At 36.8% G+C, this 16556-nt stretch overlaps 1 protein-coding gene across 14 annotated transcripts in view; it reads right to left on the bottom strand.

Moving 5' to 3' along the window:
• Positions 1–16556, bottom strand: part of PCNX1 (pecanex 1) — a 91666-nt gene that overhangs the window by 59912 nt on the left and 15198 nt on the right. For 9 of the 14 annotated variants that reach the window (XM_071744525.1, XM_071744528.1, XM_071744530.1 and 6 more), the window contains exons 4-6: positions 14058–14103; positions 13100–13189; positions 9823–11523 (exon numbers count right to left, since the gene is read on the bottom strand). In XM_071744525.1, coding sequence (XP_071600626.1) covers positions 9823–11523; positions 13100–13189; positions 14058–14103 — 1837 coding nt within the window. The remainder of the gene's footprint in view (positions 1–9822; positions 11524–13099; positions 13190–14057; positions 14104–16556) is intronic. The other 5 variants (XM_071744538.1, XM_071744539.1, XM_071744540.1 and 2 more) reach the window with 2 other exon arrangements.

The following is a 16556-nucleotide window of genomic DNA, read 5'->3' as shown; positions in this document are numbered from 1 at the left end:
TTAAAGACATCTGTTATCCAGTCCTTTCCTATTATTTTTAGGAAAACTGTAGGGTTGCTCACTTTCTCCTCCCCTCTCCACAACTGTCTCTGTTATTTTAAGCACAAATAGATATTTCCTTCTCAGTGTATTTTAGCAAGAATCTATTACATTTCTCTTGTGGTATTATACACAGCTTTATGCTTTGCTTTTACACACAGCCTAATTTCTTCAAGGATTTCTTTATAGCTCACACTTGAAGTACGGGAAAAGTGAAACACACTGAACAAAACACTATGAATCCTGACTTTTTTCTGGTGGATTAAGTTAGCACATAAGGTTAACACATAAACTGCCTTCTAATTTTTGGTGCCAATTTGTAAAGCTCTGTTTTTTCAATATATATATATATATATATATATATATATATATATATATATATATATATATATATATATATATATATAAGAATATACAAAGTCATGTATTCATAACACAGATTTCACTGACTTGAGATGCAAAAGCAGTTCCACACATTTCTGCTAATCAGGTCATAATGAAGCACTGAGAAACAAAGAATAGTGACAAGTTTTAAGAGAATGCAAACATCTTAATTACCATTTAGATGGTAAATATCAGCATTACACCTTAATTATCATTTCCAGCTACTTAGTAGAGGCAGCACTGGAGTGTAATTCTTCAAGGCAGCACACTTTACACTGACAACAACTGCTTCTACTTTCATGTCCTTTATTCAGTAAGCATCACCTTCTGCAATAAACACAGATTACAGCATCACTAGGCTCTTCCTACACAACTCCAATTTATCACTAAAACAAGTTTCTCTCAAACACTGAGTGAGGCAGTGTCCTGTGAGGAACACAGAGATACCAATACGTTTGCAGATTTAAAAAAAAAAAAATTAAAAAGAAATCCTGTTTCATATGTACTTGGGGATTAAATTCAAAGCTGCACAGGCAAATAGCTCTGGCATCTGCTAACTTTTTAGTCTTTCACTTCAACCTTAAAAATCAAAGTAGATTTTGGTTTATCTTTCTACCTAATCAGGGAATTTCTGATTTGTCTTGAAGCTTTTTTTTCAATGCATATTTTGTGTATATGCCATTCCTGAACAAAGAAGGTAACATTCAGCATCACTGAGCATGTGTGAGACTCCACAGCTTTTCAGCCCAGCAAGCTCCAAGACCACTAACATTATGCAACACCTCAAGAAAGTACATGTTGAAAACATGATTTAAAAAGTTATACAAAAATAGTTAAGCAGTAAGGGTTACTGTTTGTTTCAAGTGTGGAAATCCAAACTGAGCAAAGTTTGGTTTCGGTTGTGTTTTTGTTTTTTTTAATTCATTTTAAAAATGCACAGGATAACAAAAATATACCATTATGGAAAGCTACTTATGTTAAGACATGTTACTTCTGTTTCTACTTGTCTTTAATGAGACAGAGCAGTACAGAGATGCATGCATTTTTCAGCAGGATGCAAGATAAAGCTCCTAAGTTACCCTCTGTAGTGCTCTGAGAGCAGTTTATGCATGAGGGAAACAATTTTGTTTTAACAAAAAAAGCTTCCTTTAGTATTAACAAAGTGTCTTGATGTCTAGAAAAAAACCTAAACAAATAGAACTACCCCCTTAGGACAGTTGCTTTGTTTTTTTTTTTAACCTTTCTGTAGACAATCACACTTCTGCAATGCTGCTACTTACAACCACATACTCCAGAAAGGTCAGATCCAACATCTAGTCTTCTGTTCAAAAATCTGGATAACATAGGTTATACTTTTTACAGTTCCTGCTTCACTGCAGTTAAATCAGTAAAGGGACCTTTCAGATTACGCAGAGTTTGTTTCTGAAGTCTGTTCTATTTTTTTGTTCTTTTCTAAACTTGCCTACTGAAACACTACTTCACTAATAGCAATACATGGAATTATAAATTTCTTCTGCATGCTGTCCTATAAACCTGAGCCCCCAAGATTATCTGTTCTTAAGAACAGTAAAATCAGGTTAGCAGTTCAAAGTGCACCAGTCAGAAATACAGATCTCCACCCCAGACATCAATAAAATAAGGTGGAGACCTAATGACAACTTGGTAGCAAAGTTACCCTCCCACACCTCTTCCCAACTGGAATACACCTCATTTCAAAGCAGAGATAATTTTACTTTTTTTTTGTATTTGTTAATTCAACTGTGCATATTAAGACATTTATTAAAATTCATCCTTTTATTCTGTTACACTTCTGACTGGAATAAAGGCAAAGCAGCACACAGTTTCTCTCTCTGGAAAGCCATGAGGATATAATTTTGTCATCAAACATTTCAAATTATATTTTGCCAGTAAAAGGACTGAAATTTATCATAGAGAAACTCTAGAACAACAAATAGTTCACAACTTGTTGCCAACCAGCTGGGAATATCTGATCACAGGATGAGCTACCCTGCCTGGAGGTTATGCCTTTCCAGAATTTATTTCTATGGTATAAAACTGTTTTTGACATAAACCTCTGTAGTTCCTCAAAGTTTTAAACAGAACTGAAGACTCAAATGTGTTGCACTACAACTGTGCAATATAAACAGCTTTAAGAAACCTAAGCTGCAAATTTCTTTTGAACACAAACATTTACATACACAAGGAAAAACATTTACAGTGCCACCTTATAAGTATCACTGCTTCTAACCCAAACTTAGAAGACTGAAGTTGAAGAAGCATGAGATGAAAAAGCTGAATTTCCAGATATTTACTGCATCAACAAGTCCCCCACAGGCAAAAATGCTAAACCCAGTCCCTCATACAAATTTTGAAATACTGATAAATTTTTCCCCACTAAGAAGGCTTTTAGAAAGATATGGTATGGAGTTAAGACAGAGATGAAACATTCATGAGGAAAACCAGAGTTCTCAGGACAAAACCTGCCAACTTCAGTCTAACTGAAAAAAAAAAAAAAATGGAAACACAATGTGCCCTCATCCTTCTCAGAAAAAAACAGACATCACTTGAAGCTCTAGATTAGTAAGGTTAAGTAAGGTTAAATCTGTGCATGGAACCCAAGTGATACCTTCACATGCCATTTCTCTCCTTATCAAATGGGAAACTGGGATCCAACTGTTTCCAATCACTTGTAATGACCAACCCAACTATTCCTCACTGAGAGGTGAAATTAATAGTTTATGGTTCATGCATTCACATAAACAATGAAATCTGTACTCTAATACTGAACATACTTGGCCAAACCAAATACCTGAAATTTTGCTCTTCTGTATTGAACCTCATTTGTGTTGAAAACCTGTAAAAAGCCATACTTTTCTCACACATTTATTGCTTAACACTACTCCTCACAGTTGAGGCATTCCTACTATATTCCCATGTACCCTAATACTTTTTAAAAACCATACTTGCAAAACACCCAAGTAGGAATGAGACTGTTCAGTCCATATCTTCAATATACAAGATAAATCACCATTTATTATACACCATTCTACAACCTGACTGCAGGCATTTCTTACACTTCCACGATGAAAATAGAAAATATTGGCTTATTTCTAACATTATAAGTTACTGTGGACTTTTCATATCACTAATGCCATTTTCTGAAGAATGGAGATGTGGCAGCAGAGGAGAAACAATGAAGAATAAAAAGACATCTCTAAAAAAAAACTTTTGTTAGAAAACAAGGCAGAGGAAAACAACACACAACTAAGAAGGAAAAGGAAAAAAAAAATGAAAGAGAGACTAGAGAAGTAAAGCCCAACATTTCAATATTGAGGTTGAATGTATGGGAAAAGATAAAACAAACGAGAAAAAAACAAAGCAAAACAAAAAACAAAAAAACCAACAATCAAACAAGCAAGTCCAAGTCTAGGGCAGAGAAATATTTACAATTATGTAAAAATAGTCACTATAGCAGTCTAAAAAGCAAAACACTGTCAAGCAGGGAATAACCAGGATAATGAAACCATCTGTTCTTAATTCTGAACCAAACATTTTTGTAGACTGCCTTGACAGAGGAATATCTATGCTAATGCCAAAGACAAAACCAGAAGTCTCAATTATTCTGCTCAACTATGTTTACCACTTGAATTATTTCACTTTTAAAAACATGAAGTGTTATCCACAGACTTCTTGACTATAATGTTAATGGACTTGAGGTCAAACATCTAAAGCTATGACCTAATCTTAGCCCCTGCCCAATACAGTTCCTACAGCCAGGGATTTGGGTATCAGTACTCAGTAGTATGTTCATGCAGTAGACAAAAGTTCAAAACCTAAATAAATCTTCATGACAGTTAATTCTGATTTCCTATTTAGATTTATTTACCTAAAGGAGAAGCTGCTTTAGATCTTGAGAACACAGAGCCTTCCCAGCATAAGTGGTATTCATACATACAAAGTCACCTTTACTTTGAATGGGCTTCTATTAACTATAACCCCAGATGTTCATTAATAGCTACTTCTGACATTACATCTCATAGCTACATTTGCAGTAATGTGAGCGTTTCCATTACAACTCCAAGTTTTCAAAACTGTTTTCAGCTGTACACATAACAATAAAGCCAGGTACATCTACAACGAAGCGTGAAAAAATTGGCTTACAAACTAAATCAGCAAATACACGATACAAGCATCAATTCAACTCCTGTTTGAAATGAGTATTTGGCAAATTTAGAAGCACATGATCCTTGTAAACAAATGTGAATCATTATTTCTAAATCAAGTGAAAATTCTTGCAAGCAATTGCACAACACTACCAATTTAAGATATTTTAGTAACTCACTCCCACAGCAATGCAAAATACTTTAAAGGAACTACTACTTCTAGTTTCTTTGGGAGGCTTGAGACCATTTAAACAGGGTCAATTTTTATAAAAAATACTCCCAGGGGGACGAGAAAATTCTATGAAGTGCATTTTACTACACTTTTAATTTTCAGTATACACTGTAATACTGTGCCGTGCATTTTTCATCAATGTCCTGAATTTCCCATTATGCAGCCCTATAGGTCTTCAGGTACTCTAGAGATGATGGCACACATTGCTGGCTCTCAAAAGCCTGGATGGTGAAGAAAACCTGACATTTCTTATTGTTTGGTATTTTTGTATTCCCTATCTCCACCATTAGGGAAGCCTGAAGCATCAGGAAAATGGCAGTTATATTTTGGTCATAAGCCGTTTAATGAATGTCCCTGTATTATCCAGAAATAACAGAAAGGGGACAAAAGAGGCAAGACAGTTCCCATACAACATACCAAAACTGCAGTTGGCTTTAGTGGGTAAGGACTGACAATTAGTAGATGCAAGATTCATGCCATTATTAGTTTCACTGCTAAGGTCCAAAACTGCTGAGTTCCATTTCATCCTCACACATCACTCCTAATTCTGCTTATATCTTCTAATGTTTAATGGCAACATCTCAGCTCTACTGATATGACAGAATAATCATAATCAGAGGTAATTCTGTAAAACTCATCCTTTACACACAAAAGCTGTGGCAGGACAACACTGTGCTTTCAATGCCAGGTATTGCAAAGGGCTAAGATTAACATTTTTATTCTTCATTCCCAAATCAAATGTTGTGTACATTATGACACAGGTAGCTGACATCTAAAAATCAAGTAATGATACATAATGAATAAGAATATAGCCTTTTGGCTCCAATAAAGAGCCTTTACAGAAGAGAGTCCTTTTTACTGGCTAAGCTGCTTAATCTGCTCCAGTCTGTCCTGCTGAACACATAACTAGAGATAGCTAACATACACACAACCAGGTTATAGTACCTTTACGTGGTTTTTTTCAGTTTCTGAAATCTTTCAGAGTTTGATTTCTCATATAAAATCATTTGGTTTAGCAGTTTCAGTGGGAATGTGCAGAAACACAGAAAACACACCAGAAGCTCCACCTTTTTTAACTATTAATCCTACTTGCAGAAAAATGTATAAAGCTAAAGCCATCAGAACCATGGAAGAGGCAAAGTAAGTAATGACTGCAGACCACATGCAACATGAGCATAGTAGGAAAAAAGTGATGTATCGGTAACAGGTAACATGACCACCAGCTCAACAGCAGAGAATCATACTGTATTTTTAACTTTGGAGAGGACACTGTCTAATGATTACAGGCAGAAAGCTAAGCACATCTGTATGAATACACACAGACTGAAGAGATGAACACGATTCCAGACACCATATGCAACACAAGATTTCAATCCAAGCTCACAAAGCCCTCTTTTGCCTTCCTGTAGATGTACAGCAGACCGCAGAGCACACAAACATCAGCATGAGTTGTTACTTCAGTATCACTATGCACAGAAGGGAAAATGCATTACATGACATGCAGATTTATTTACCAAAGGGTATGTAACTGAAGAACTTAAAGGTAAATAAATAAATCTTAAACCACGGCAAACTGTAAGAGAGCAGTAACTGAAAGGATGCATCTTTTACAGTAAGTATAGAACTAGGGGAGAACAGTTGACTCTTCAGGTTGACTCAAGTTTCACAATACACGACAGTGTCATACACAGTTATGTTGGCTCTTTAAATCTTCACAAAGAACAATCCAGAAACAGCACACAACAAACAGAAACCAGGCACAGGAGAGCATGAAGGTAGTATTCTCACAATACCACCAGGCAGACTGTTAGACATTTAAACAACTTCATCTAACCCTTAACCCATGACTTCACTACCTATTTTCAGAGCTAGAGTAGTTCAGCAAGGATAGTAACTATTTTAATACGTCCACCACAAGTATATAATTACATTTTTCAAATGCTGTTTGTCTGCATCTTAATGAACTGCAACTTCTATTCAAATGTGCACGTTATTTTGTAAAAAACAATTCACTCACCGCTTCCAGGCATAGTAAGACAGAAATGAAACAACAGCTAAGTTGCATCTGCTGAAGTAAAACATGTACAAATTTCTATAGCATCCTGCTTAGCTTTCTAAAGGCCATATCCACAACCAAACATGTTTTAGCAGTTACATAACCAAGTAAGAATGTACCTTTAAGTTTACTCCCTCAAGATTTACAGCTAAAACAAAGTTGTCATTAATGATTTATGTCATATTTGAAAAACAGGAACTGAAAGCTGCTGACCGAAAAAGCAGAGGAAACATTAATATATCAATCTTTTGGTTATCCAGCATGTATCTGTCAATTGTTCCACAAGGTCATTATAAGCAATCACAAAAAGATTAAAAAATATTTACATAAAATTATAAAATAATCCTTTCAGGTGGAGGTTGGACCAGACAATTTCTAAGTCCCAATATCCCCTGATCTTATGAAAATCTTAGTCAAGTTTATTCTGTAATTCATCTACTACATGTAAATATTTCTATTTCCTCAATTTCTACACACACACACACACACACAACGTAATACATATATGTGTCTTAAAAAAACACTCCTAAAAGGTGCAGACAAATCAACAGTAGAAAATAATGAATATAAAACAATTTAATTCTACAAAGGTAAAAATTTCCTCTGACCAGTTAGTCACAGCCCAAAGAAGAAGCCACAATTAAAGGTACAGAAATTACAAAACTTGCAATGTAAGATATAAATATGGAGGGGAAAACAACAAACAACACAAGCCAAGCAAAACCACACAAAATATAAAACCAGTAGAAATGAAGGACAACATGAAGAAATTATTCGTACTGAACATGAACAGATAAATGCAAAATAATTACTGGCTTGATACTAGACATGACTGCATCAATATTTAAGCAATGCTAAAGAAAAGGAGGTAATATTTTGTTCTGCTTTGAAAAAAAGCAGAATTACGTTAATTTCTTACAACAAGGGAAATATTTCATTTTCTTTTGGAAATACAGAAGACAGAGCAAGTGCTATTAAACACATGACACCAGCAGATCTGAAGAACCTGAATCCACGTTACCACTTAAAGTCATCCTGAAACCCACAGGCAAGTAACACTTGGGAGCTCACACTTATTAAAAATACTAACATAATGACCATTATCTGCACTAAGTTTAAAAGGGGAAACTAAAGAGAATAGCTTAAGCAAGACTTCCTTGCTTAAGCTGTTACAGATCTGCACATTTAAGACTGCTTTTAAATGTTCTTGGAATAGTCTTCCTCCCTGTTTCACTCTTTAAAAGAACAATCCAAGTATTTGACAATACATATTCATCAGTGCACATTCAGTTCAGACTACTGACAGCTGGTGAGTGGATATGAAGTGTGCTGTGTTCTGTAAGGTGAGGTATACTAATCCTCTTTTGCACATAAAGAGAGAACCTTAACAGTTTTAAGTTGTATTACAACAAACCAAAAGGGAATACAATCTTGTGCTAATGAGAGCAAAGTCAAAACGGTACACAGACAAAACAGACCTTTTAGCAGTCACATTACTCTCAGAAGTAATGAGAAGAGCTGTCACTTGAACAAGGGGCAATCAGAATGTGTGTTAAGTGTGTTCCTTACCGAGTTAGTACTAGCAGAGCAACCTGGACTCTGAACAAAGCTTTTGCAGAACTCAGTTACTAGGAATAACACAAAGACAGAAAGTGATAATATATGCTGATTATAAAGTGAAGCCATCTTTATAAGGCTGAGCTAATTGCAAGCCAGTCAAATTCGATCAGTGTTCAACACATTGATGAACTTCAGTGTAGTACACATCTTCCCAATAGAAATTAACTGTGTTGATTTTGAGTTCTGCCAGTGTCAGGGGGAAAAGACAAAACAAAACTGTTGTTTGTATCTTATCTCACTGCAAGTTGAAAGTGTCTCCTTTTAAGATGGAAGAGTCACTTTAACTTTGAGCAAAACAGTCTAAATAGCAAGAACAATAAATCTGCTTCCATTTCTTTAAAATGCCTTAATCTAAAATACAATTTTATTATGCATTTGTGTATTTAGCTAACAAGATCCAGATTATCTGGTAGGTATTCCCCTCAAACAGTCCCAGAAGCCACACTGAGGTAATTAGCATACTCATGTTGCTCTGAAAACATTTTAAGCCCACTTATTTTTCATAACACAGAAGAACTTCCAGTTAAAGCAGTCAATATGGCTGAGTGAAACCAAAAAAATTAAGGCCTCAAATGTTTCTTTTTTAAATGCCCCTATTACTCTGTATTAATACCAACTACTACAGGTAAACTTAGTACTCAAGTTACACCAAGCAAAGCAACAGTTACAGAAGGTAAGAGGAAATTACATTCTGCTACCCAGCACAAGAAGGTTATTATGTTGTCACAAGGAGGCCGAAAACAAAACAAAAAACCCAAAACAATGTAAACAGGTCTGTTGAGCCAACAATGGAAATGCTAAGCAAAATCTAAGCAGAATCAAATCCCTAGGAGATGCAAACCATCATAAAAATGCACAGAGGCAGCATGGTAAGGGGTTTGGTTTTTTGCTACCACCTCAAGCCATGACAGAGAGTTCATATAAGAGGCAGCAGTAACTTCAAACAATCACTTCCATGTTCCCAGTTTTCTAAACTACACAACCTTTCAAACAAAATAGTCTCTCTTTTATTAAAATAGTATAGTACATGTAATTTGAAGTTTGAATGGGGTAGGTCTGATTTGATGGCAATTATTTTAAGATGGAGCTCTGGTTAACTAAGACTGCCAGTTACAAGCCTGCAATACCAATAGATTTCATAACGTGTTTGGATTAAACTCCCATTTCTGCAGATCTTCCAAGAGATTATGAAGGAAAAGCTTTGTCAGTTTTACCGGGCAGGAATAAAGCAACAGGAAGACATTCAAGTACAGTGGTACCATAAGTCATGGATACCAGATTTGTTAACAAAACATGGCAAAGTACTTCTGGCAGGGTCATGTACTTACCTCCACTTGCTGATTCTTGCTCTTCCCCTTCAGGAAACGTAGCCTGGCTTGGTAAACTATTCCTAGAACGAGTGACTGACTCTAAGTGTGAAGCCCTTCCCAACAGAGATAGCTCATCTAGCACCTCTCCCTCTTTGGCTTCCAAATCTGATTTTGAAGTGGTTAACTGTTTTATGTTACCTGGTGCCATTAGACAACTTGGGTCATTTAAACAAGCTACAGTACTACTGTCCAGGCTTAACACTCTGGCACGATTCTTGGCACTGTTTGTGCTAGAAGTCCGACGTGTAGACCGTTTTTTGCTAATTCCTTCAGAGCTTACGTGTGTTTTGTGAATATTTTCAGAGTCCGTGCCCCCACGTTCTTTAGAACTATATTTGGTCTTTAGAGCACTGTACTTTCCCTCAGGAGACTGGCATGAATGGGAGGTGGTGCTGGAAGAGCTATCACTGCTGAACTGGTGAGCTGACTGCATACTTGATGTCCTGCTCAAGTCACTTTGATCACTGGAGTCCTCATCGTGACAAAACACAGCACTGTGAGGTTTAGTACCAGATACACCTCGGAAGGGGACATATTCCCTGTGCCGACTGGAATCAAAACTACTAGCCCGCTTTTTTCCTGTCCTTCTCCGGCTGGACTTGTGGGTAGAGGCTGTTCGATGGATTAAACTAGAAGATTTTGGTCGAACATCTCCTTCTTTTTGTTTTCCACTCGTCTCTTTAGAAGCTCTTGATTCTACTAACACAACTAGTTTCTCACTCTGCTCATCTCTCTGGTCAGCAGCCTTCCCAGGTGGCCTGTCAGCTTGTGTAGTCAATTCATTGGCATGTGGGTTCTTATTGGCCTCTTCTGAAGCAGAGGCACCAAGACCTTTCTGACTGTGCATCTCATCAGATGCATTAGAACCCTTTACCTCTTGAACACCACTGTGAGTGCTCACTTCCACAGCAGTCCTTTCGCTACTAGTCCTTTTGTCAGTAGTAGAGCTACTGTCATCCTCCGAGTCAATACCAAAATCCTTTTTCTTACCATCCTTTTTCTCTTCTCTAGGAGATTCCTCCTCGTGCTCTGACAACACACTTTCTATATGCGTTGAGCTAGTATGTTCACTTTTATAGCTACTGATGGTACTGTTAGTGTCACGATCAGTCCCACTGCAGTAGCTTTCTGTTGAACCACTGCTTCTAGTACTCAGGCTTCTCAGACTGTCCACGCTTTTGTCTGCTTTCAAAGATTTGCTCTTCCCACTCTTCGCCAACGGTTGAGGGCTACTACTTTTCAAAATGTCATCTAACTGAAAAACTCCTGAAATGCAAGAGTTCTCAGCCAAGGACTCTCTGGATCCAGAAGGGGGCTTGGAAGCTTCTAACTCACTAACAGGATCTAGTCCTCGTCTTTGTTGATAGAGAGGGAAGTCATTCAGTGAAGCATCTGGAAAAGCGACAGCAGAGCTAGAAGTCCTTGGTACACCACGTGGTCTATGATCCTTCCTATAGGAGTGAGAATGCAGAGTTACAAGTGAAGCTACTTCTGTGTCACATGCACTGGTTTTAGACTGGTCCACAAGCTGGCTGTTCGAGAGGCACACTCTGTCACTGTTGTCTCTTGGAAAATCCTGTCCAGAGGATAGTGAAGGTTGGATGGAGACAAAGGAGTCATTCGACACCAGACGAAAAAGCTTCCGATCGGTTGCCAAATCTGTTTAAAAACACATTCAAAAATATTCATGTAGAACATTCATGTTACTTATACAATCTACTTTATAACTGCTTGTTTATATCAGATAAGGTAAATAAACTAACAAATCCATTTCTAAGTGCAATGCATCACATTACCATTTAAAAGATTTCCTAGCATCTGGGCAAGCCTGACAGACTTTTTTTTTTTAATATAAAAAAGCAGTCATCAACACCAGCTTAACCTTAGCAGCTAATAAAATACAATTCTGACAAGCCCCCAACCACCTCACTTGCTCGTATGTGTGTGTGAGGCCTAATGTTTTTATGTATCCCAAAGTTTCTTAATTATAAAAGAGTACCCTGCCTTGTTTTATTTCCTACATATAAGTAAACCGTTTTCACAAATTTTAAAATTAAATAAATCCCATTAACTTTGAAATCACACACACAAAAAAACCCAAAACAAACCCAAACCAATCACCTTTCCTACCAGATACCAAGTAAGCTCACAGTTAGTTCTGGAACAGGTTCAGTGGCACTATAATGAAACTCCCTACAAAGTTACTGAAGGTTCTTCTGAACACTGTTGAATCCTGGTTTTACAGCAAGAAAAAGTACTTGCTGCTCTCTTTAAATTGACATTATACCTTTAAAACTGGTGCTGTTAAAGGAAACCATGAAGATAGCAGATTACTGTTAGCTTGTGATGGGTAACAATTTTTCTGAGCAAGAGCTATCTCCTGTAAAAGTGTCCACTTGGAGGTGGCATTGAAAGTCAGTCTACTTTTCCTTTTTGGTACTGTGACTAAAAATAGAAGATCTGGGGGGCCAGTTACAACATGAAAATTGCTAGATTTTTCTGTATTTAAGTAACTGAGAGACATCACAGACAGCTCCATTACTCATCTGAAAGTAGTGGAATCCTGCTACCTATTACAATGGCACAACCACCTGTAATCCTCTAAACACTTTCTGCACTGAATCACACAGTACTAACTGAAAGGAACCTACCAGTCTGATTAGACTGGCCACAATGAGCTACAGTATTCTCACAACTAACTTCCTGCTCATCACCAGACATTTCAAAAATCAGTAAAAAAAAAAAAGGATTTCCCTACAGTTTTATGCTGTTTTAGTTTGAGTGGATTTTTTCCTGGCAATAAAGCAGATTTAAAAATGAGAACTAAAACAAAATTGGACAACTGAAAAATACAAGCTAGCAGTATCCTTACATATTAGATAAAAAACAATTACAGAACTCAGCTTGCAAGTTAGAAGATTATATGGCTCTGGAAACAGAGCCATGTGCAGGGCTATTTACTGTACAAAAAAGCATGCCTGATTTAAGAAAATTCACTTAGCTATACTGGAAAGCAAAACAAATTAGTCTACACTGAAGTCTGTGACTACCAGGACACTTGCAGTAGGAGAGAGATCATCTAGAGACATGTAAGGAAGAAAGGAAAATATTTATTCTTCAAGATACCCTTTCTACACACCCTATCAAGAAATTGCATGAATTTACTTAGCATGTTAAGCAAAGGGTCTTTGGTAACAAAACACCATGCTTAATATGCAGGAAGATGAAATTTTACCTTGTTCTTCACTCCCTTCTTTACACAGGCTAGAACTCTGGCCAAGACTTAAACTGATATCATCAGAGGTCTTGGCAGTGTCAGTATCTCCTGTGGATTTTAAGAAAGAAGAGTACTAGTGCTCAAAGTATTAAACATATACAACTACATACACTGCAGATTTCTCACCTGTCATTAAGCTGTTGCTTATATCTCTTCATTTGAAAGTAAATAATTACAATTAACACAAGATTTCCCTTATGTTTGAGAGACAGACAGTGCCTACTTTATTTCTTTTACTTTGTATATAAAAGTAGAAGAACTAGGAAAGTATTTTTCACAGAACTCAGAGGAAATAAAGACTTTAATCTCTTTCGCTTTAAAGTGTAACTATTTGGATATTTCCCTCTGCATGGTTGCCAATAAAAATGAGGTAGATTGTAAGAAAATACTTGAAGAGATTAAAAAGGTAGGGGAAAAAACCAGGAAGGTGACAAAAATTCACATCTCATTTCCTTTTGTTTTACAACTGGCTTAATAAATTTACAAGATAGCAACTTAGCATACTACAAATAAATTATCTTTCCATCTAGGAGAAATTCACAAGGACTGTCCCAGACAATACTTTTGCTACATGTCAAGCAACCAGAAATAATTAAATTATTAAAACACAATACCAGAAGTGCAACTGGTTGCACAGGATTCAGAAGAGTAGGAAAGAATACACTCCAACCAACCCCTTGCTCTGCATTTACAGAAGACCTGTTACATAGAAAACAGGATAACCTCCCCCCTAGTGTTTTGGGCACATAACTTGCAACTGCAAGGAAGACTTCTTCCAATTAGTAAACGCTGTACTTAGCTCACAAAAAAGATTTGAAGATTAAAAATAAGGACAGTATTTGGATAAAGCATAGTAAACAATAGTGATCTGAAGTGCTACTGAGAGGTAATTTTAAGAAATAGCCAAAAATCTCACCTTTGATGGTTGCTGCTGTTCCCAGACGAGATAGCCCAGATCCAACCTAGAAATAGGAAATTATGTAAAAAGCTGCAGACTTTCACAAATTACTCAGCTGTCATTTCCTATAACTGCAATGCATGCATTTGCCTATATACCTAGGAGAGATTTTCAAAGGCACAAAAATGCCTTGACTCAGAGTGTTTCCACTGCAAACTGATGACAAAGCAAGTACTTAATGCATCCAACCATACCCTTGCATTACCCCATTTTATATTAAATATATCTGGAGATTTTACTATGCCAAGTTTTTAAAAGTTTCTAATTTAGGAATTTGCCTTGAAAATATTAACATGAAAACAGACTACCAGTGTGGTGGTAACACTACTGATTGCTGTTGTAAAACTGAATTCTTAATGCAGTGATTACTTCTGCCTAAAACGTTTTAAGAAAACACCATTTTAATATAAAAACCAATCTGAACATAGCTAACACCAAGCTGAAGCCAGAACCTGCTCCCTTCGGAAAAGATATTTTTACCAGAGGTAGCTTCCAGGTCTGTCATAGTAACTAATAACTGTAAACAGATTATAGTTACCTCAATGGTTAGTGAAAGACTGCAGTATTCCTTGATCTATTCTTGGGTAATAGTTACAATCACATCTCAATCTCACATGCTTTTCTGCCATATTCAGTGGCTAACTAGCAGCCATACGCCTCCTCATCCAAAAACTAGCTAGTCATTTAGGTGGGCACTCTGTCTTCACATATAGGCCTTGTAAATTGCAGTGGATTATTTTGAAGATGTGTTAAAGGAAACTTAAATCTTTCCTGTCCCAAAGAACTCTGGACAACACACAAAAATGCATGTGTCAAATAAAACACTCAGAAATAAAATAGGAGAAGAGCACTCTAAGGCAAAAATCTAACACAAGGCACGTGAAAGTTACACTGCTTAAGTTACACTTATTAGGATGCTATTTTTCCCTAGTTCAAATGGTGCTGGGGAAAAGAAAGCATAGTTCTACTCATTCTTCTCTATAAGCACAGCAAATCTGAAGTCTGCAGATTTTTTTCAGCCATACTACAGAACAATTGCTTTGCTACATGTAATGCAAAAAAAGCAGCTGGAACTTTTCTTCACTGCACACTTTCAGTTGGCCATTTTGTCATATGCCAGCCCTTTCCCCCCCCCCCTCTCTGCTGACTGGTGTAGCTACATGCAAATGCATCAGCATCAGAAAACTATTTCACAAAAATATGAACAGAACTCGGATGATTACTATTTGTTAACTCTCTTGATACTACAAATTCATTCTCAGGGCTAAACCTAAACCTAATGCTATCAGCATAAACACTTAAAAAACACTACACTCCTCTGTTCATAGCAGCTTTATCTGTTTTAAGACTGTCAGAAATAAAGCAGACAGGAGAGAACAGACATTCTTCCCATGCTTTAACATTAAAACTGCTGTGATCATGTTCAGAACAGGTTTTCCCAAAGACCAGACAAATAAACAGGATTCCCAGCCTAGTTCTGTCTTCCTACAAGGACTGCCACTTTTTATTCCTTTAAACTCTACCAAATACCTACTCTCCTCAGAAGGAGAAAACCTCTTAAGGTATCTATACTACATAACACAGCATTATTCAAATAAAACAGTAATGTTAGCTTAACACTGCACTACATTGCATACTGCTTGCCCAAAGAGCTAATGACAAGGCCTTGACACTGCCATGCCATGCCTCACCAGGGACTTCCACTTCAGTCAAAAATTGCTTCTGTAACTTATAATATAATTCTGTGTTGCTTACTGTCAACATAACCTTATAGTCTGGCCACCAGCCTACTTTAACCTCATTAAGAACTGGTAAGAGATGCCACGACTGCCTAAATGTTACAAGCCAAATAGAAGGAACTGCACTATGTAATTTCAATATATGAATCTAGGAGACATAGCAGGGAAACAGAACAGCTTCCCCAGTGAAATGACAAGGTAACTAGAGCATAATGAAGTAGCATTAAAATCCAGTAAAGCCAAGTTCTTCCATGCTTCCATCTAGTGCACAGCAGCCCCTATTTATTGCTTTCTATCCATTCCTGTTAAGTCCCAAAATGCTAAAGATTCTGCAGAGGTTGGCCACCCCTTCCCACTCCCCCCCCCCCCCCAAAAAAAAAAAACACCAAAAAAAAATCCCACAATGTTTTAGTGCTTCAATTTCTACCAGTTTATCTTGCTTTGTACTTTAACAAATTAACATTTGACTGCAGATCAACTGAACTATCGGAATAACTCTCAGAAAGCTATTTAGAATTGCAAAATATAATAAGTAGTGGATACATTCTAAGATGACTTCACAGAAGCTTCTTCAAATTCAACACAACTTAAGTTTGAGAATTAAGCATCTAAACTACAGATTAAGCAAAAGTAAGGGAGGAAAACAAAGTCAGAACATTAGGATGAAGTTACAGCTTGAGCTATGTAACAGCTCACTGATACCTAAATGAAGAGGGAA

The sequence above is a fragment of the Heliangelus exortis genome, chromosome 5, assembly GCF_036169615.1.
Source record: "Heliangelus exortis chromosome 5, bHelExo1.hap1, whole genome shotgun sequence".
Classification (NCBI taxonomy): Eukaryota; Metazoa; Chordata; class Aves; order Apodiformes; family Trochilidae; genus Heliangelus; species Heliangelus exortis.
The sequence above is the reverse complement of the archived record's forward strand: the minus strand, read 5'-3'. Positions and strand labels throughout refer to the sequence as shown.